The 23,518-nt window shown below is 41.6% G+C and overlaps 1 protein-coding gene across 2 annotated transcripts in view; it reads left to right on the top strand.

Moving 5' to 3' along the window:
• Window positions 1-23,518, top strand: part of LOC146869129 (butyrophilin subfamily 1 member A1-like) — an 862,288-nt gene that overhangs the window by 227,808 nt on the left and 610,962 nt on the right. The window contains exon 5 of one of the 2 annotated variants that reach the window (XM_085627671.1): window positions 18,569-18,685. The exons of the other annotated variant lie outside the window; for it this stretch is intronic. Within the exon in view, the coding sequence (XP_085483797.1) occupies window positions 18,569-18,685 (117 nt within the window). The remainder of the gene's footprint in view (window positions 1-18,568; window positions 18,686-23,518) is intronic. 2 annotated transcript variants of the gene reach the window in all.

Consider the following 23,518-nt stretch of genomic DNA (forward strand, 5'->3'; position numbering starts at 1 on the left):
GATTGTAAGATGCCCCAGTGTCTAGTAAAGATTTTACTTGCTTGATGATGTAAATCATTAAAATCTGTTATCATTCTCACTGGTTGTTTTTGATGCGGTGTATGAATCTGAGTTCGTAGTGTGTCCTCTCTTCGTGCTTTATTTTGTTCTCAGCTTCCCTTAAAACCTTGGTTGGGTAGCCCCTTCTCAAAAATCTCTTTTTTATGTTCGTGTAGCACAATTGAAATTCTGTATCTTCACAGTAATTCCTCCTTGCCCTTAAAAATTCACCATACAGTATTGCTTGGATCTGATGTGGAGGGTGTGAGCTTTCTGCGTGCAAAACTGCATTGCACGCAGTTTTCTTTCTGAAAAGGTTACTGTGAAGTAGATCATTTTTTACATACATTTCTATGTCCAAGAATTCAATTCTAGTGGTGCTTGATTCCATGGTAAATTGCATTTCCCATGTGTTGTTGTCAAGATATGTGAAAAACTCTTTCAGCTGTTCCTGTGTACCTGGCCATTAAAGGAGACAATCATCAATGTATCGACCCCAAAAGATAATAGTCGATCCATTGAGCCCCTTTCTTACCCCAAATTAAATCTGCCTCCAAAGAGCCCATGAATAGATTCGCAAAGGATGGCGAAAACTTTGATCCCATGGCCACTCCCCTTGATTGTCTGTACCAGTGTGCGTCATACATGGAAAAGTTGGTCTGTAAGATCAACTCCATCACGGAGATTAGCATGTTCGTGTGTTGATACTGGGTAGCAGGTCTGTTGTGCAGTAGTTTAGTGATAGCACGCATTCCTAGGTCTGGTCTGATGCTGGTATATAAAGACACAACGTCTAAAGTGGCCAAGATGGTGCCCGGTTGCCACTGGAGATCTGCCAATAAACTGAGCATATGTTTTATGTCCTGTATGTAGGAGGGCAGGTTGCATACCAGAGGGCCAAGAAATAGATGAATATACTCTGCAAGCCTCTCTGTAGGACCCCCCATTCCTGACACTATAGGTCCACCAGGACGAAATGGGAGGTGTTTGTGGACTTTAGGAAGTGTGTACAGCCATGGGTAGGTAGGTCTGAAAACTTTTAGATAAAGGAATTCTTCCTCATTGAGTAGTCCAGCTTTGTGCCAAATGTCTAGTTTCTTATTTATTTCAATTGTCAGTGGGCCTATTGGGCTGAAAGTGAGATGCTCATAACAAGTGTTGTCCCCAAGCTGGGTCAGAAGTTCGTTGTTGTAGTCACTTAGGTTCATAACTACAACATTTCCAGCCTTGTCTGCTTCTCGTATTAGGATCTCTTGGTCGCTACTGGGAGTTTTGAGTGCAAGGCGTTCCCCTTGTGTTAAATTGTCTCTGTAGCGGAAGGCAGTCTTTGTTCTCTTTTTATCTATTTTATCAAGGTCTTCTAATACACGTTTGTGGTAGTTGTCAATTGCGTTACCCCCGGGAAGAGTTGGCACCCATTTCGATTTGGATTTTAGACCACTAGCTAAACTGTAGTCTGGCTCAATGTTAAGTTCTTCCAGTAGTAAGTCCATGTCATGGGGTGGCTGCTCGAGATACGTTAGGGATAAAAGTAATTGTGTCACCTGAATATCTTTTGATAGTTAAAACATCAAACCCAAATTCAGTGTTTAGTGTTCTTAACATTTTTATTAATCAATTGGTTACATGAAAAATGTTTTTATATTTTGAGACCTCTGACAAATTTGAATAGATCTATCTTAAGTCTGCAAATATCTCCACTAGAAAGGGGATTAAAGTTAAGTCCCTTGCTTAAAAGAGAAGTCATTTCAGAAGTCAGTGGTTTTGAAGTGAAGTTAATAACCTGAACCTCTTCTTCTCTAAAAACTATTTGTTCTTTATCATCCCGGATCTCAGCTTCCTTTTGTTTTCCTCTACGTCCCGCTCTCCAACCCCCACAGGTTTTGGATCTAAAGGTGTCCTGTTGCCTCTCTTGATTCTTTGAACCTCCCTTAAAAAAGAGGACTTGTTTAGGCTAGTGCCATCAGAGTTCTCAGCGTCACTCCCACGGACGCTCATAGCACTTAGTGAGGTGGAGCTAGAAGAGATTGAGGTCTGTCCTGTCCCTGTTCTGACTGCTTGGTCAACTTGTGGTATGCTACGAACAAGTGAATCATATTTCTTGGCATAGGTAAAAATCCTACCTTCTTTGTAGTCTATCTCATCCCTTTTGAGCTGTCTCGCTTCCCTGTTCTTAATCTCATTCTGATGTTTCGCTAGGATATCTTCCAGAATAGCGTAGTTCTTCTCCTTCTGGTAAGTTAAGATCTTTAATTTCCTGCTCTAAAGAAGCAATCTCAGTTTGGAGTTTGTTGACCTTCCGGTCAGCACTCTCAATTAGAATATCCATTAGAGTATTGGAATTGCAGGTCAGTGCCTCCTCCCATTTCTCCAATAGGTCTACGTCCAAGTCATCATATGTAGCTAAAATTTGGGCTCTAAGTCCCCTAGGTATATGTTTCAATCTTAGATACTGTTTCAAGGTGGTGCCGTCCCACCATTTAGAGTTTTCTAACTTCTTTAAACTCTCTAATTCAACACATTTATCTCTCAATCCTTCTTTCCGTTGCTGGAGCAGAGTTTTCTGTTAGAAAATTCTGGGGCTTTTGAAGCTCTGGCATGTCTATGCGTTTATTAATTATTAATAATTAACGATTAATTATTTGTCTTGTGTAAGTGTGTTATATTAACCAACCTGTTTGTTTTAACACGGAAGGGGATTACACATGGGTTAGCGTGTATGTGCTTTATTTGTTTTACAATAACGTGCAAAGTCTTCTATGTTTAATGTTGCTGTGTGCTATTTATTTTTGAGCACAAAATGCTGTCTGAATTAATGCTCTGTATGTCGCAAAGCTAGATAAATGCATACACATAAGGGTATTAGTGGGGTTAACACTGTTTAATCATTATGATGTAGTAATCTTTATTTTGTCTCTTTAATTAAAGATGGTCTATTGAGGCCTATGGAGGCCTTTTCGAGAATAATTTGAAGCCTGGCTGAGATGTATTTCAGGCGTAGAAATTTTTGGTGTATCAAGAGAGACCCCTGCTGGTGTTCAGCTAACAGAGAAATTGTCGGCAGTCCTTATTAGGATATTTCCGGGAGGACATCAGCAAGCTTGGAGGATCTCCAAAAGTAATGCTCGTCCTTGAAAGACAATGAGCTTTAGAAAACTCTGTGCGAAAACTGGCTTGTCGAAGGAAACAAATATGAAATGTTGCAGAATCATAGTTAAGACTTTTCTTGAGCGGAGTTTCTCAGGATGTAGTCAAGATACATCCCATCCTTCTTGTTCTTCATGGTGATACAAACTTTAAATGTGGGTTTTCATTGTATTTCGTGGTATAAAAATGTTAGCATAGGGAGGGCTCTTCCCCACTCTTTCTTTCGTCGCCTTGCTGCGTGAACTTGCGTTGCAGATGACCAATGCTGAGGACTCTATCCTGAAAAGACTTTTCAAAGAGACTGGTCCTGACCCGTTCTGACACTAGTTAGAATAGGTAATTATGAGAAATGATTTATTCTGATTTCATTCTGACTAATTTTAGATAAAGCAATATAATTTTGAAACATGGTGTTGGTTATTTCTTTTCTTGTCAAGTTATTGAATTATTATTGATTATTGTTTATAGATTGTTTATATTGTGTTGGACAGCCACTAAAACTGGTCCTATCGCCTAGATGCAGGTGCAGGGTGTTTAGGTGTTTTCTTTTTACAGGTTTGCCGCTGATGGAGTATCGGAGTACGTGTAAGTGAAATGGGCCCTAGTGTATGATGTATGTATGTGCGTGTAACTGTGAAGATTACTCTATCTGTGGTAGTGGATATTATTTTATCATCCTGATCTGCATCAGATTCTCTGGTAGCAGAGGATGGTTTTAGATGGTTGTCTTGATCTGATAAGATAAGATAAGATTGCTTGTAAACTAGCTTATTGATTATTGATTTATTTTTGGTGTTTTGGGTATATGTACTAATACTAAATGTTGGAGTCGTCATGTTGAGTTAAATGTAGTGCTTCTGGAATTTGGAAGCTGGAAGCAGTTCCGTAGTAGAGCAGGAGAAGGTGTATATGCTGCTCTCAGGAAAGACGGAATTGTAAGGAATTACGTGTAACAATAGAAGTTGCGCGTTCATTTATTGTCTGGGTTCGGAATCAGTGACATTGTATGTTACTATTAGAAATTTCTGGTATATAAGGAGTGTGTATCGTAGTGAAGGTTATCTGTGAAACTCTGGTCTTAAGTCCCAGGGATCCGTAAAGATTGCCGTTAAAGCTTATTGCGGGAGGAGTAATAGGTATTCTCTGAGCTTGTTTGCAGAACTGGGCAGAGGTAAGCTGCTTGGTTATTGTGAGTTATAATTCTGTGCAGAGGCAGATTGTGCGCTGTTCTCAAGAAGCAGGATTCTGTGTGTATGTATTATATTTTTCTCTTTCGTATGATTGTGCGTGAATGCATATACATTTATTGATTGTAATACTCTTTTGGATACGTCCTGGAGGAAACAGTTATGAGATGTATGTAAAATTGTTGTCTCTTGAGAAATAGACTCTTTTACTATTCTGTGGTTAGCGAAGCAGACAATGGAAATGTTTTTTATGTAGTGACTAATAGATTTTGTAGAATTTTGACACACGAAGTCTACTGAGAGTATTTTGTAAAGGAGGGGTAGACAAGTGACAGAGACAGGAGACAGACACTGCAGCGGCTGCTGACGTTAAGAGGTTCGCGCACTGATTGGCTGCTGACGTCAGGAGGTTCGCACTGATTGGACAGTGACTCAGAGAAGGGTTCGCGCTAGGATTGGTGCGTTAGTGTGAGTCGCGCAGGGATTGGTAGAGCAGTTTAGTGACGTAGACGTACCAGGACTGGTGCGTAAACGAGAATTAAGTTTGCAAATCTTTAAAAATAGAAAGTTTTAAAATAAGATTAGCTAAAATGTATTATCAAGAAGAGAAGAAGAAAAAGACATTCTTTGGAAAAGTTAAGAAATGGTTTAGTAAGGATAAAGAGGTTAAGACAAGAGAGGGTGAGTTACTGCCTCCGCCGAAAACACCTGCATCCTTCATGGTTGCGAAATATGGATTACATACCTGTGTATGGTTACAGAATTGGGTAAGGTATACGAAAGAAGATGGTGTTTTAGCATTCCCGGAAGATGGTTCATTTAATATGGCTGTGTTGAGAAATTTACGGGAAAAGATGCTGTGCTTAGACCCGAGACCGAGACCTACACAGTTTGAGGCTTTAGTGGAATGGGAAGAAGAGGTTCATGACAGAGAAAAGCAAAGGTCTAGAGGGTACCACAGGTACATGTTTGGGAGGAGACATGATAGTGAGTCACATCAGGAAAGGATGAAAAGATGGCGGGAAGGTTGTATGACAGAGGGATTATACCCGATGAGAACAATTGAAGCTTCTGCTCCTGCGGAAGAAAGAGGTTCTGAGACAGAAAGGAGGAGGTATGGAGAGTATGAAGATGAAATTTTAAATGACATGATGTACAAGAGACCACCTCCATATAGATCAGAATCAGAAGACAGTACACCAGTTATTTCTCCAATAAGAAATACAGTTGAGAAAGGGAAAATGACACCTGAATCAAGAACTAGTGATTCTATAAGAGAGGAGGAAAATGCCAGAAATGCCAGACAATTAGCAAAGACGACAACAGAACTGACTGAAAAGATTAGAGAGTTAACGATGAACATGGAAGCTGTGACGGTACCAGTTACTATAGGTCCGGTAATTCCTGTGATTGATAGACAAAAGTCAGGTGAAAATGGACTGGTAATTCCATATTTTCCAGGTAGTACAGCTGGTCCTTCAGGAGATTCAGATAAAAGAACAGGGAAGAATGACCTGAGACAAACAAGACATGACGGAGATAGCGAATTAATGGAAATCAGTGATACCGGTAGTTCAGGAATGCCAGTATTAGAACCACAGAAAAGGGGGGTTCAAGTGAGAAAGACAGCAGAAATAACAGTTGATGATTTAAACGACTGGATGAAAGTGCTTCAGAAAAAAGACAAAAATCAGGAAATTATTGATGTGAGCAAATTAAGAGTAGAATTAGAAGAGTTAGTGACAGGAACAATCCCGACAGAAATTTTGAAAAGTCACAATGATGGTGAAATATTATTTATGTGTAAAAACATAACATGGAGAGCCAGACATACACATGATAGATTGAGAGCAATAGCAAATGACCAAGGAGTTGACATTGACAAAGTAAAGGCTTTACAGAAAACGTACAGGATGGATTTCACAGAGAAGGATATAGAAAATTTGAATACTTCTGGTAGAATAGGACAGATTAAGGAAATGGTGGCATTACTGCGTAGATGGGGTGATGTAGAAAAGTGGAAGGATAGGTGGTATAAAAAGAGAGAGGAATCTGAAGATAGAACAACTTATTCAGCATTTCCAGTGAGAGAATCGGAGAAGCCAGTGGAGCAGTTTCCCATGAGAGAAATACCTGGAGGAGGGTATGTACATGTTCCATGGACCAGACAGGATATTTTATCATTTACAAATGATTTCCCTCGATTGAGAGAAAAACCCGTAGAGTGGTATAGGCAGGTAGACAGGTTTGTGAAATTGTCAAAAGTGCTGTGGGTTGACTTGAATAGTTTGTTTGACATAATTGTTCCAGGAGACTTGTGGACTGAGTGTAAAATAGTTGTGAGTTGGCCTAGTGAGGAATATCCAAGAGATCCGAGAACAGGGGCACCAGATCCAGAGGTAATGAGGAAGTACGATCAGGTGATGGTATACCTGAAGAGTAAAGTTCCCCCAAAAGAGACAGACTGGGTTAAGATAGATCGTACACAACAGGAACCGAAGGAATCAGTTCATGCTTTTTACGAAAGGCTGATACTGGCTTTTAAACAGTTCAGTGGAGATGAACACCTGGGTGACAAAGATCTGAGCCATTTTGTGTACAGATTTGTATATGGCCTTAGACCTGAAATTGGTGAGAGAATTCGTGAAAACACAGTGGATTGGCAGAGTAAGAAAGTGGATGAGATTCTGAGACATGCAAAATATTTCAGTGATGAAATTGAAGCAAAGCAAAGAAAGTTAAAAGAAAAAGCAATGTGGGCACAGGTGAAAGTTGCAGAGAGACAGGAAGCACAGTTGGTGGAACAGGCAAATAATCCAGGAAATAATACAGGGAATAGACCAAGATTTACAGGTAAGGGAAGGGGAAGTCTTGAGGAAGCGAAGAAAAAGTTCCCATGTCACAACTGTGGCCAACTGGGACACTGGAGATCGGAATGTCCTAATCCGTCATTAAATGAAGGAAAATCATTGAATCAACAGGTGCAGAATGAAGGGAATAATCAGCAGCAACAACAGCAGCAGCAGAAAGTTGTGAGACAGCAGCAGAGTCAAGAGCCAAAACCACCTTTACCGCAGAATAGAGGGGTACAAAAGTACAGTCAGGATTCGGGATTCTTCAATGATGAGCAGGTAAACAAACAAAGACGTACTAACAAGGTACAGCAGTACTTGTTAAAGAGTGAAGGGAGTGAGTCTGAAGGTGATTACTGACGGTGCCGAGGAGAGGAAGAAGAGTGCATACTTGGTGCATCTCTAGAAATAGACCAGGCAGGACCATTTGTGGATGCGAAAATAAATGAAGAGGGTGTTACCTTTTTAGTAGACACAGGTGCGACGAGATCAACTGTCAGGTCAACAGATGTTAGAAATCTTCCTCTCTCGGATGAAGCAATCCAAGTAGTTGGTGTAGCCAATACACAAATCAGAACACGTCTTACTGAGCCAGTGAAAGTACAGATAGGGAAATTTTCAGACATGCACAGATTTATAGTCTGTGACACGAGTCCAGTGAACCTGTTAGGTAGGGACTTATTGTGCAAAATGAACTGCACGATTTTCTGTACACCAGATGGAATAGCTTTTGAGACACCAGATGATGATGCTTTCTATCGAATGACTATAGAGAATTACAGTGAAGATACAGAGTTTCAATTGTGCTACACGAACATGAAAAAGAGACTTTTGAGAAGGGGCTACCCAACCAAGGTTTTAAGGGAAGCTGAGAACAAAATACCCAAAGTACGAAGAGAGGACACACTACGAACTCAGATTCATACACCGCATCAAAAACAACCAGTGAGAATGATAACAGATTTTAATGATTTACATCATCAAGCAAGTAAAATCTTTACTAGACACTGGGGCATCTTACAATCAGACAAATCTATCCAAGACCATATCACCAACCATCCTCAGATCACATTCAGGAGGGGCAAGACGTTAAAGAATAGACTCAGCCCCACCGTCCCACATAGTACAATGGGAACAACCTGGTTGAAACCACACACTCTGGGTTTCCATAAGTGCGGATTTGTATGTGTAAAAGCATCTATGTTGGGAGCACTATCAGACCGTTGAAGGAGAGAATCACAGAACACATCCGAGCCATACACAAACAGGACCCCAAATACCCGGTAGCTTTACATGCAGCTACATGTCCTTCACAGGGAATAAAAAAGAATGTGCCCTTTTTCGGTATAGACGTAACACAGCCCAACGTTCGTGGTGGTAACAGGGAACTCAGACTTAGACGGACCAGGTAAGGGAAGGGGAAGTCTTGAGGAAGCGAAGAAAAAGTTCCCATGTCACAACTGTGGCCAACTGGGACACTGGAGATCGGAATGTCCTAATCCGTCATTAAATGAAGGAAAATCATTGAATCAACAGGTGCAGAATGAAGGGAATAATCAGCAGCAACAACAGCAGCAGCAGAAAGTTGTGAGACAGCAGCAGAGTCAAGAGCCAAAACCACCTTTACCGCAGAATAGAGGGGTACAAAAGTACAGTCAGGATTCGGGATTCTTCAATGATGAGCAGGTAAACAAACAAAGACGTACTAACAAGGTACAGCAGTACTTGTTAAAGAGTGAAGGGAGTGAGTCTGAAGGTGATTACTGACGGTGCCGAGGAGAGGAAGAAGAGTGCATACTTGGTGCATCTCTAGAAATAGACCAGGCAGGACCATTTGTGGATGCGAAAATAAATGAAGAGGGTGTTACCTTTTTAGTAGACACAGGTGCGACGAGATCAACTGTCAGGTCAACAGATGTTAGAAATCTTCCTCTCTCGGATGAAGCAATCCAAGTAGTTGGTGTAGCCAATACACAAATCAGAACACGTCTTACTGAGCCAGTGAAAGTACAGATAGGGAAATTTTCAGACATGCACAGATTTATAGTCTGTGACACGAGTCCAGTGAACCTGTTAGGTAGGGACTTATTGTGCAAAATGAACTGCACGATTTTCTGTACACCAGATGGAATAGCTTTTGAGACACCAGATGATGATGCTTTCTATCGAATGACTATAGAGACTAGGGAAAGTGAGTTAATTGGTACATTTCCAGTGTTCAATCCGGAGGATTTACCTCAAGTGCTGAGAGAGACAGTGAAAAGAGTAGTTTGGGATTTCACAGGAGAGGATGTGGGATTGATGAATAATGTAGATCCAGTAAAAATTGCACTGAAAGAGGGAATTGCATATCCTAACATTCCTCAGTACAAAATGACACCAGAAATAATCGAAGGAATAACTCCTATAATTGAGAAAATGATTCAGCAAGGAGTCCTGAGAGAATTATTGAGTAGTCCGTGTAATTCACCGATAATGGGACTGAAAAAGCCTAATGGTAAGTTCAGAATAGTACAGGACCTGAGAAAGATTAATCAGATTGTGGTGGCATGTTGTCCCATCGTGCCAAATCCATCAGTGATTCTGTATCAAATTCCACATGATGCTGAGTGGTACACAGTGATTGATTTGTGTCATGCATTCTTTTCAATTCCATTGCATCATGACAGCCAGCCGATTTTTGCATTTAGGTTTGGCCAGCGTATTTTAGCATGGTGTCGTATCCCACAGGGGTATACGGAGAGTCCTTCGATATTCAATCAGTTATTGGAAAAATCGTTGGAAAGTTTGATCATGCCTGAAAGCTCAGTGCTAGTGCAGTACATTGATGATTTGCTTGTGGCGTCAAAAACACGTGAAGCTTGTGAAGTGGATACTATAGCTTTACTGAATCATCTGGCAGACGGAGGGTTAAAAGTATCCCCAGCTAAATTGCAGTTTTGTAAGAAAGAGGTGCATTATCTTGGACATAATATTGAGAAAGGTCTGAGAAAAGTGACTACTGACAGGATTAAAATAATCAGAGAAATGAAAGCTCCAAAAACTCAGAGAGAAGTGAGAATGTTCCTGGGTATGGTGGGGTATTGTCGTCAGTGGATAATTAATTTTTCCCTGATAGCAAAGCCATTGATTAAGTTGACAAAATGTGACATGACAGATCCATTGGAATTGGATGCAGAACAATTGGCAGCATTTGAAGAGCTTAAAACAAAGATGTGTGAAGCTCCAGCTCTGGGTATGCCAGACTATGAAAAAGAGTTTGAACTATACTGCAGTGAGAGAAATGGATGTGCACTTTCAGTGTTAATCCAGAAGCATGGGCAATTGAGAAGGCCTATTGCATATTTTTCATCGACACTTGACCCTGTAGCTGTGGGTTTACCAGGTTGTTTAAAATCTGTGGCTGCAACATGCAGAAGCCTGGAGCAGAGTGAGGGGATCATAATGGGGTATCCTGTAAGGGTATTCGTACCTCACAATGTGGCAATTCTTTTGACAAGAAGTAGAACTCAGCATATGTCAAACAGTAGGCTGACAAGGTATGAGAAAGTGATTCTGGGAGCATCGAATGTGACTCTTGAAAGATGTACAAATGTGAATCCAGCAACACTTTTGCCAGACATCGAGAATGTGGGAATAAGAATGGAAGATGATCACGATTGTTTGGATGTGCTGGAATACTGTACGAAACCAAGACCAGACATTAAAGATGTTCCTTTGCCTGAGAATGATGATGTGTTTTTTGTGGATGGATCATGCTTGAGAAATGAAAGTGGTGTGTTATGTGCAGCATATGCAGTGTGCACAGTTTCAGAGGTTGTGGAAGCATCACCGTTGAAAGGAGTGAAATCTGCACAAGTTGCTGAATTGGTGGCATTGACAAGAGCTTGTGAGATTGGGAAGGATATGAGAATAACTGTGTTGACTGATAGTCAGTATGGGTTTGGAGTGGTGCATGATTTTGGCCAATTGTGGCTACAGAGGGGTTTCTTGACATCGAGTGGAACTCCAATAAAGAATGCTGAGCTGATTGGAAAATTGATTGAGGCGATACAGCTGCCTAAGGAATTAGCAGTTGTAAAATGTGCAGCACATGTTTCAGGAGAAGATTTTATTACTGTTGGCAACAGATACTCAAACGATTTGGCACAATATTGTGCGAGGATGAATTTGTCAATTAACAGGGACAGGATGGAGGAAATGTCTTTTCTTTCTGTGATGTTTACTAATGTCTTAGAAACATGGGATGAAGTGAAACAGTTACAAGATGAGGCAGGAGAAGAGGAAAAACAGGATTGGATTAAAGCAGGATGTGCTCCAAGAGAAACGGACCATGTTTGGGTCTACAGAGATGGCAGACCAGTGATGCCAAACTCAATTTTGTCGTCAATGGCAAGGATGTATCATGGCCAGGGACACCTGGGGAGGGACGCCATGATCAGGTCTTTTAAGCAGACCTGGTATAATGCAAAGTTTAGAGCAATTGCGGAAAGCATCTGTCAGAGATGTTTAATTTGTCAGCAATTTAACACTGGGAAAAAGACAGTGGTGAGTTTGGGGACCATTGGCAGAGAAGGAGGTCCTTTCACGAGAATACAAATTGATTTCATTGAAATGCCTCAGGTGAACAGACTAAGGTATGTCCTAGTGGTAGTCTGTTTGTTTTCAAGGTGGGTGGAGGCCTATCCAACAAGGAGAAATGATGGATTAACAGTGGCAAAATTACTGTTGAGGGAGTTGATTCCTAGGTTCGGGTTTCCAGTTACAATTGAATCTGACAGAGGCAGACACTTTCAAAATGAGCTCATTAGTTTAATTTGTGAAGCATTGAAAATACAACAGAAGCTACATTGTGCATACCGACCAGAGGCTTCTGGTGTGGTTGAACAGATTAATGGCACGATCAAGAACAGATTGGGAAAGATGTGTTTAGCCACTGGCATGAAATGGCCAGACGTTCTTCCTCTAGTCTTGATGACTATGAGATCTACTCCAGACAGAACTACAGGTTTGAGTCCACATGAAATTATCATGGGACGTGCTATGCGCCATGCATTTGTGCCTGTGAATAAATTGATGGCAATAAATGATGACATGATTTTGGATTACTGTAAAGGCCTGGCTGACGCAGTCCATTCTGTGTTTCACCAGATTGGAGGAGAAGCTACCACACTTGAAAAGAAGCAAGCCCATGATCTAAGTCCAGGAGACTGGGTGAGGATTAAGGTGCACAGAAGAAGAAATTGCTTGGTTCCAAGGTGGGGAAGGCCAAGACAAGTTATTCTGACTACAACGACTGCTGTAAAGTGTGCTGGAGTGAGACACTGGATACATGCGAGTCATACTCTGAGAATTCCAAGCCCGAGAGGGGGATCTGGTGAAGAGTATTATGAAGAGTCAGATTCCAGTGATGGTGAAGATCCTGAAGATACAGAATCAGTGAGAAAAGAAGCAGAGACAGCTTCAAGAGATTCACTGCGAGTATCTGAGAGGAGATCAGAAGATACAGAATCAGTGAAAAAAGGAGCAGGAAGAGCTTCAAGAGATTCACTGCGAGTATCAGAAGAAAGAGCAGATTCTGATTCTGTGAAAGAGCCTGAAGTTTCGAGTAGCAGTGGTGGAAAAAGAAAAGAAAAGAGAAAGCACATAGAGACTACTTCTGAATCAGAAGAGGAAGAAGAGATTGAAGAACCACTTGAGATTATTCTTGAAGAAACAGGGTTAGAAGAAGATAGAGAGGGACAGATTGCGGAAGACCCCCGAGGAGGTGTAGGGTGCATTCATGAGGAGCTAGGTAAAGGGACAAATAGACAGCAAGAAGATTGCGTGTCGGAGACTCGAGGAGGGACAGAAGTAGGGAAGTCTCAAACAGTGGTGAAAGAATCTGTGCAAGAAAAGAAAACTGCTAAGAAACGAAAGCAAAAGGCAATTGAAACAGAATCAGATGGTGAAGAAGAACAACCAGAAAGTCGAGTTCTGAGGAAAAGAACTTTGGTTGGAAAGAAAGATGAACAAACAGGAAGTCGAGTTCTGAGGAAAAGAACTTTGATTGGAGAGAAAAGTGTCAAAGAAGCGAGGCCTAAAAAGGTTGTGAAAGGAGATCGTTGGCCTAACAACAGAGTGAAAAGACTGAGATACAGGATAATAAGAGTAGATTCACCGGAAGCTGAACAAGTGAATGAAGTATCCAGTCAGACTTCAAAGGCTGAAGAAGGAAAATCAATAAGTACAGAAGAACCAGTGGAAATAAAAAGAGTTAAAAGACCCAACCAAAAGTACAGATCACCGGAATGGTCTTATGTGACACTGTCTGAAGGAGGACAAGAAGAAACAGTGACTCGAGATAATCCGGAAGTGGTCTTGAGAAAAGTGGTTGAGGAAGAAACTGGTGAAATTCTAAAAGTATTGTTGAGTGACATCAGAGAAGAATCAGAGACTGAAGAACTGAGTGTTGGAGATCTGATACAATTTGATGTTGGAAAAACTGGAGTGAAAAATGATGAGTATCCAAACTGAGTGAAAAAGAAGAATTCACTTGGACAGAAAAATCTTTGAAAAGCTGAAAAGTTTGGAACAAGACGTTGGAGATTTGAAGAGTATTAATAACTGTAGTGGAGTAGAATGGCTAACACAGAGAGTAACCCAAATAGATGTGCCTTTCTGAAAAGGTGGTGTAGGATGTGTTTCTGTTGTACTGGAATATTAATACTTCTATGGGGTGTTTTAATTTTATTAGTTACTTTTAAGGTTGAATTTGGGATGGATGAAAACATGACTAATGAAGAGAAGAATTCACAAAAGGTAGTTCCTAGTTACATACACAAAGATAGGTCAATTAATAATTTTTCTAGTAATGTTTTTTCAAAACTGTTATATGAATATGTGAAAACAATGGAAGTAAGGGATTGCTATGTCTGCATGCAATTACCTGCATCTGTTTCAGAAGGTGTTACTTATCACCATGAAGGGTTTCCATTGGTGGAGGCGATATGTGTACTTATACCTCTTGCTAAGTTTTCAAAGAGCTCATCTGCAGCTTTGTTTCTATCCATCGTTTTGGAAAAAGAATAGTGACTGAAAAAATGTGTAACTTGTGTTGTGGCTGTGTAGCGGCTGCCTACCCTGTAGCTAGAAAATAGATCCAGAGGAAGGGTTTTTGGTAAACAGGGCAAATTCTTGGCGCTCTGCCCTATAAAAGCACAAATTCTAAAACGGGAATACAATCTGTATGGTGCAGCTAGGAGAGTGGATAAGCCCTTTTCAGGTCAGGTACACAGGAACAGCTGAAAGAGTTTTTCACATATCTTGACAACAACACATGGGAAATGCAATTTACCATGTAATCAAGCACCACTAGAATTGAATTCTTGGACATAGAAATATATGTAAAAAATGATCTACTTCACAGTAAACTTTTCAGAAAGAAAACTGCATGCAATGCAGTTTTGCACGCAGAAAGCTCACACCCTCCACATCAGATCCAAGCAATATTGTATGGTGAATTTTTAAGGGCAAGGAGGAATTACAGTGAAGATACAGAGTTTCAATTGTGCTACACGAACATGAAAAAGAGACTTTTGAGAAGGGGCTACCCAACCAAGGTTTTAAGGGAAGCTGAGAACAAAATACCCAAAGTACGAAGAGAGGACACACTACGAACTCAGATTCATACACCGCATCAAAAACAACCAGTGAGAATGATAACAGATTTTAATGATTTACATCATCAAGCAAGTAAAATCTTTACTAGACACTGGGGCATCTTACAATCAGACAAATCTATCCAAGACCATATCACCAACCATCCTCAGATCACATTCAGGAGGGGCAAGACGTTAAAGAATAGACTCAGCCCCACCGTCCCACATAGTACAATGGGAACAACCTGGTTGAAACCACACACTCTGGGTTTCCATAAGTGCGGATTTGTATGTGTAAAAGCATCTATGTTGGGAGCACTATCAGACCGTTGAAGGAGAGAATCACAGAACACATCCGAGCCATACACAAACAGGACCCCAAATACCCGGTAGCTTTACATGCAGCTACATGTCCTTCACAGGGAATAAAAAAGAATGTGCCCTTTTTCGGTATAGACGTAACACAGCCCAACGTTCGTGGTGGTAACAGGGAACTCAGACTTAGACGGACTGAAGCTATGTGGATCATGCGTTTGCGTAAGGTAGAACACGGCCTTAATTATGATCACGAAATGCAATACTTTTTGGGCAACTAACTTTGGTACCGCAGACATTTGATGTCTCTTATTTTGTTTTGCACTAAACAGGCAGCCATGTAACCTAGACTGCCAACATCTTTTCTCTTTTGTAAAACAACGAAATTTGTCCTAGTACGTCTTTTTATCCAACGTATTGTCATCCTTCTATTATGCTAATATTTGTATTAAGTGGAAATAGCTGGCACTCCGAATTGTAAGTACTGTGACATGTTTTCAGATTATGCATAATTCCGTGGTTTTGACAATGCCTGTTTGACATAATAACATGATCTGTGTGAGGGTTCTGAATTTGGATAACTAGAATGTTCCATAATGTTTCTCACCACGAATTCCAGGTATAGCACACAGTAGAACCACATCTTATTCCGGAGGTCGCATCGACTTGTTATGAATTTTCGGTTTCTGTTTGTGTTTTTCCGATTCTGCTCTGAACTTTGTCATGCGTCTACATCTTATCTATGTATATGTAAATTGAGGGGTTTCTATATAAGACTGCTTGAAATGGAGCAAATCTTATACACACAAAATAGACTAACCCAACCTGGTACGCAAGAGCATGGACAACACCATATACTAAACAGTTGCACTCTATCTTTAACTCTCCTATCTACTCTGTCTCTCTGCACAAATTTGCCTTTCAACACTGCTCGTGGGTTCGTTGCACTCATAATTCGACCTTGCTCACCTCCTGACATTTTGATTAGGATTTATATCGATCATCTTGACAATGGAAGATATGCTGAGAATATAGATGATTTTTGCAAACTTTTCCGAATTTTATTGAACAAAAAGATTTATCACAATAATAATGAGGTGTATTTTGAAACCTCGTCTCTACACTATCTCGTGGTTTTAGTTTTGGCAGTTTAGCAATCCTTAGTCTTTCTTCTAAAAATCTCCACTGTTTTCGTCACAAACCTTGGTGGGTTGACGCTCTAGCATCCGTTTTTTCAGAATGATTAACTTTTTGACGGTATAAAACTACTTTCGGTTTCCCGATCACGTGACCACAACCCGGAACACAGTGATCTGCCGGAGAGGTTTCGCAGGCGCACCCGCCTTGAGGTAAGAATTTGCAGTATCCTGGTCCTCTAATCCTATTGTTACTGATAAATGCACAAAGATCCCAACTCCTTAATTAATGCATTATTGATCTGTTTTCAGATCTACTTCAATGCTGGAATTATATGTTCCGAACTTCCCAATCCCCTCACGTTACCCCACCACGCAAACTGCAAAGTCACACGGTAAATGAATTTAATTTTCAATTATACCGGCAGTTTATTTTTCCTTTGTCTGATCAAACTCTTTGCTCTCAATCGCTAATAAGGGTCGTTGTTTATGTGCCCCTGCAGCTGATCCACCTAGACGTGTTTTGATGATTTTTAATAATTTGAGAAACACTTTTTCAGAAATCAATCAACGTGTGCGGGAAACTTTCCATTACCGCAGACTTGGTGAGCATGCACTCCTTTTCGACTATGGCGACCATTTTTGGCGTCTCGGCCTAAAATATTCAGAGTTTTGAAATGTTTGTCGGATGCACCGACACACTTATTTTTCTTTTCCATACACTGCCAGATACGTCGAAAATGAACAGACTTACCCTGACTGGTCTTTGCCCAGCCGGGTTGGAATTATCACCGGCTGAGCGGTAAGCTCTATGGTGTTTTTTTTTTTTTTTTTTTTTTTTTGCTTGGTCCAACCTCGTTATATATTTTTTCCTTCTCATTTTTTGTCCTTGGCCTCCCTCTATCTACTTCTTTGCCTTTTACATAACTACTCTATGCGTTTGCCTCCTTCCAAGACATTTCTCTATATTATCATTAAACTCGTCTTTATTCCCACCCGTATTTTGATAATCTCCTCACTACCTTCTTTCCCAATTTTTCCAATTTCATCTTTTCCCCTCACAGACATTCCGGATACTCTCCATCTGTATTCAGGTACAATATGTACACCATGATTCGGTTCTATTTTTTTCATCGTATTGTTTTTTACTTAACAACTTCATATGGTGTGAGACTAATCTTACCCTCACAATTAGTACTCTTTCATACTTTTAATATGCACTTCCACTATCTCCACGTTTGCCGTCACCATCTTTCAAGACTGGTATTGCACATTTGAGTGTAGTAAAGAATAATATCCTCTCACCTTTGGGTGTTGTGGGTTTCCACCTTTCATGGACACACGATCTTCCAAATCAGGAAATTGCCTTTTAAAAACTCTAATAATGCAGTACCACGATGTATATATCACCTTTATTCGTTGTATCCTTTACCAGCCCTGAGGAAGTCGCGGAAGTAATTTCCATATGCGACGAAACACGTGTCGGCTGGTTCTTCCACTGATCTCTGAATTTTAAGAAAGAATTAAAAGGCTGAACATCTCTGAAGACAATTTTTTCCTCTTGTTTTATGTATTTTGTGCTGTAGCACTTACTTATACGTACTATGTAAACCTACCACTTATGTGTGCCTCGGTTTTTGTTTTTTAAAGGTTAATCAGCTTTGTGCCTTCTAAATCAGCCAAGATCATACCCAAACTATGGGAGAAGAGGTTTGTGGTAATATAAAATAAGTCCATGGAAGCCGAGGTGTAGATGAAGATGATATTTATTGAAGATGGATTGTAGATGGAAATAATCAAGTGATCAAGAGTCCTGTAGATTATGGTGCGAGAAGCAGCTCCCCTGCTGCTCAGCCCATACTCTCAACTGACACTCCCCAGGCATCCCAACACTCTGTGACCTCACCACACATCCCAACACTCTGTGACCTCACCACACATCCCAACACTCTGTGACCTCACCACACATACCAGCATTCTACAACATCCACACGGGCTGAGCAGCAAGGACCATGAACCAGGAAAGATGCGTTGCATTGAATATAAGATACAACAAGGTTCTATGATTTCCACTTCCATGTTAGATAAGATGTTTCCGTAGCCTCGTTGGATTTCGGAGAGGTAGTCACAAGTGATACTTTATTTTCTTATTTTGCCCTCTGTTGTTGGAGATCAATAAAATATTAGCACTATCTGTCCTCTGAGCATGTTCTGATGAAGTTATTGGGGCGTCTACTTTGTTTTTTTTTCAGATGCTTTCTTCCAAAGAATATCTTCATGTATTTTAAGTCGTCTTCTCATCTCAGCCTCCTTTACTGGACTTGCCATTCTTTTGATTCCATGGATTATTTATCTCTTCAATGAACAACGTAAGTACCAAGTATTGTGAAATATTTAGGTTAGACCATTGTGCTGCTTCAAATCTTTACCTCATTTTTGGCCTTTCTGGCATGGATTTCCATCAAAGGTGTTTGAAAGTTACACATTGAAGCATGAACTCTCGTCTTGGTAATTTCAATGCAGACATACAGTGGTGTTGGAACAATGTTCAGAGTGGGGGTGCTGCCATCCAAACTACACCACCGAAGTCCGAGAGATTGTGAAAATACGTCACACCAACTAAGAATAGCAAATGAGCCACGCCCTGCTGCAGGAGAGTGATATGGGTGTGGTATGTAGCAGGTGGTGACTTTTGCAGTATACTGTCACAAATCTATCACTTTAATAGACAGCAGATTTTTTTATTGAAATGACCACAGAATTTGCACTGACATGCATTTTTACTGATAAACCATAGCGCACAAACTCAACTGTGTGAAATGTATTTCAGAAAATGTTGTCATCTGCCCATCAATAAGTGCCATACTTTGTTTTGATGCTATTAAAATCTTTGCTTTCATCACAGTTCAGAATTAAAAAAATTACAGAATTACATTTGTGCGTTCGTAACTGCTGATATATTTTGAAATCTTTATACTGTTCATTTACAGATATTTAAATCTGATTGTATACTACAAACAAAACTGACGTTCTACAGCCTTTCCTTTCTCCCTCAGTACCTTGGCAAGAATGTTAGATAGTTCACCTTAGAAAATGTTCTAACTTTGCAGTAAAAAGAATAACACCAATCTGCATGTTAAAAGAATAAGTAGTAATTTGTCAGAAGACATAACCTGACATTTGACCCCTGTCTTTGAATACACTACACATGTGTCAAGATGAAAATAAAGTTAATGGCATCTTTAGTGGTCATTCACCTTCTGCACTCCAACATGCTTATTTTGGGGGTACTGCAGCACCCCTCCTTCTAGCACCTATACAGCCATGCAGATCTAAATGAAAGACAGCACCATATTGTGTACCACTGTTTCATTCAGGAGATACCATATAACATGACAAGTCAGGCCTACACCTTGACAAGTACACAAGCACGCATCCAAACATGTCTGCAGCAGCGTTCACACTTCTGATCATTCACTTGCGTAAACCTGGACCACACAGATACTAGAAGACACTCTGCAGGACAATAGGCTCGGAAGTTGTCAAGTGTCACTGAGCCAGAGAAACACCTCTAGCTCAGTACAGTCTGACCATCACCTCGAAGCCGAGCTTCTGTAAAGGCATTTATAACATGCAAGGCACATCACAAATCACACAGAAGTGGGCGTTGAAGAATACCATCCACTTAGGACTGGACAGTTTATACTGAGGTTCTCAGCAACTGAGCAAAGCAAAATGGCACACCAGAGGACAGACTTGAGGCACAACTGCACTTATGGTGCTCTCTGGAAAGGATATTAATATTTGTGCCCAGACGTGGGTCCCGTGCTCTCCATGCCACTTGAGTCAAGCTAGTTTGACTGAAGAGGGGTGAAACCCCGAAAGCGGTCCTAGGATGCTTGTTTCCAGTCCAGGGAGGAGCAGGCCTGGCAGTTCCGGCTGGACTGTTCCCATGAGGCACAGGGTCAAGACTGATTTGCATATGGCTGGGTTCAAACTGGAATGGCCTGGGGAGCAAAAACGATGGATTTAGATCCAGATCTCTGTACTGGGGTGAATGTATGACATTGCTCTGCATTCTGTCCATCAATTGTTCTTTTTGCATTTGTCACCCCGAGTGGGACGTGTATGCCCAGATGTGGGTCCCATGCTCTTCATGCCACAGGAAACAAGCATCCTAGAACCGATTTCACCCCTCATCAGCCAGGCTAGCTTGACTCCAGTGGCACGGAGAGCACGGGACTCATGTCTGGGCATACCCGTCCCACTTGGGGTGACAAAAGCAAAAAGAACAATTGATGGACAGAATGCAGAACAAGTTTAAGACTGATTTACATATAGCTGGATCTGAACTGAGTTGGCAAATTTAGCTAAAGAATGATGATGGATTCAACCCAGATCTGTGACTGGGGGTGAGTGTCTGAAAAGTTTCAGCCCGCTGTCCATCATCCCCTTGTGTTTGCTTTGTACACCCTAAGTTGGCAAGGTATGCCCAGAAGTGGGTCCCTTGCTCACTTTGCCACTGGATTCAAGCTAGTCTGGCTGATGAGGAGTGTTACCCCGAAACCGGTCCCAGGATGCTTGTTCCCAGTTCAGGGAAGACCTGGCTTGGCAGTTCAGGATGGACTGTTCCCATGAGGTACAGGGTCAAGACTGATTTGCATATAGCTAGGCCTGAACTGAGGTGGCGAAGTGAGCTAAAGAATGATGATGGATTCAACCCAGATCTGTGACTGGGGGTGAGTGGTTGAAAAGTTTCAGCGCTCTGTCCATTATCTCTTTGTGTTTGCTTTGTTCGCCCTAAATTGGCAGGGTATGCCCAGATGTGGGTCCCTTGCTTACTTTGCCATTGGATTCAAGCTAGCTTGGTTGATGAGGTATGTTACCTAGAAGCCGGTCCCAGGATGCTTGTTTCCGGTTCAGGGAAGACCTGGCTTGGCAGTTTGGGCTGGACTGGTCCCATGCAGCACAGAGTCAAGACTGATTTGCATATAGCTGGGTCTGAACTGGGGTGGTGATGTGAGCTAAGGAATGATGATGGATTCAACCAAGATCTGTGACTGGGGTGAGTGTCTGAAAAGTTTCAGTGCTCCGTTCCATCATCTCCTTGTGTTTTCTCTATTACTTAGTGTTATGTTATGTTATGGCGATTTGTAAAGCGCGCGATTACCAAATAGGTGTCCTGGCGCTTATCCAACTCCTCCCTTGACCGGTCAGGCAAAGACAACTTAATTCACGAACAGCCAGGTCTGCAGCGATTTTCTAAAACACAGCAAGCTATCAATGCATCGAAGGTGAAAAGGCAGTCTATTCCATAGCTTGGCCGCACCAAAGGAAAAACTGCGCCCGCCCCAGCGGGCCTTTTTTATCAAGGGGACAGAGATCAATTTCGCATTAGATGATCGGAGCCGACGCGGAGGGGAGTACAATTTAAATTGTTTTATTAAAAAATCAGAGCCTTCCTCGTGTAAGGCTTTAAAAACCAGGCACAGTGCTTTGAACTGGACCCTGTTTTTAACTGGAAGCCAGTGCAGGTCTCGAATAGCCTTAGAAATAGGAGCAAATTTGGGGATGCCTGTTAAAAGTCTAGCAGCAGCATTTTGCAACAACTGCAATCTATGCAACAGATTTTGCTGCAGATAAAGATACAGACTGTTGCAGTAGTCTAATCTGGATAATACCAGGGCCGTAACCACCGTTTTACGGCATTCAAGTGGAAGCAGATTCAGGATTTTTTTCAGAATTCTCAGCATGTACCCTGTTTTGGAGGCTACCGCTTTAACCTGTGCGGCCATGGAAAGTTTGGCATCCACCACCATCCCGAGATTTTTTACCTTATCAACCGGGATGGGGAGGGCCCCCAGAGCCGGCGGCCACCATAAGGGCGTCCAGAAATTGGGGCTGTTCCCAAACAACATGACCTCGGTTTTATTAGAGTTCAGCCTGAGAAAGAGTTAAGCAGATCCCATGCTTTTCGCCGAATCCCACCTTTCCTTAAACGATCCATCAACAGTCCGTGATAGACCGTATCGAACGCGGCTGATAGGTCCAGAAGGATCAGAGCAGCTCTGCCTCCCTGATCCACTGCCGACCTAATATCCTCCATGGCATTGATCAGTGCGGATTCCGTACTGTGTCCTTCCCTGAATCCGTACTGGGAAGAGTCCAGCAAAAGGGTGTTCTTCAAAAAGGCACTAAGTTGTTTATTCATTGCCTTTTCAACTAATTTCGCTGGAAAAGGCAGACGGGAAATGGGCCGGAAATTGTTCGGATCCAGAGGGTCTAGACTGGGTTTTTTTAGTAGCGGAAGAATGGAGGCCTCCTTCCATATTTTTGGGAATTGACCTCCTTCGAACATCTTATTAAAAATAGAGGTAAGATAGCAGGCTATTGGGACCGGGGCCAATTTAATGATTTTCAAAGGGCAGGGATCTAATGGAGACCCGGAGTTAGCGTTGGCTAGTAATTCCGATGTGTCCTGCAGGGTGAGAGACCTGAAAGACTCTAGGGTTCCAGCCGGCTTGACGAAGTCTCCTACTTCCAACTCAGTCTCCCGACCAGTCCTAATCGAATCGCAAAGGCTGGTGAAGATATTGTTGACTTTAGTTTGGAAATATAACGCAATCTGTTCACAGAGCTCTGTGCTAGACTGGACGGAGGTGGATCTAACAGAGGACAGATTGGTAATTGTGTGAGAGAGCTCTTTTGCAGAATTTTTAGCCGCCTCTATTTGCGCTGCATAAAACTTCTGTTTTGCCGCACGTAACATTTGTTTGTATGTAACCATGCTTGCTTGATATATCGTCTTTTCCTTATCCAGATAGCCCTTCTTCCAGTTCCGCTCCAGTCTCTTGCATATGCATTTTTGCAGTTTTAATTCTTTCGAATACCAAGGGGCAGAGGGAACCATTCTTTTGGGTATGACCAATTTAGGAGGTGCAAGGTCTTTGCATGCCTGCGTAAGCCATCTAGTATATGAGGAGGCAGCCTCCTCCATATCACTGGAGGTGGGTGTGAGAGAAGCAGTTAGTACCATAGACAGGGTCTCACCATCCACCCTATTCCACGCTCTAATTTCCTTCTGATCACGTTGGTCCTTCCCATTGGGCTTGTGCGGTCTAACAGCGAGATTGAACAGCACTCCCGCATGGTCTGACCAAGCCAGAGGCAAAAGGCCCGAGAAGGATAACTCCGGAAGGTTT

Source organism: Triturus cristatus, chromosome 1_1 (genome assembly GCF_964204655.1).
Source record: "Triturus cristatus chromosome 1_1, aTriCri1.1, whole genome shotgun sequence".
Classification (NCBI taxonomy): Eukaryota; Metazoa; Chordata; class Amphibia; order Caudata; family Salamandridae; genus Triturus; species Triturus cristatus.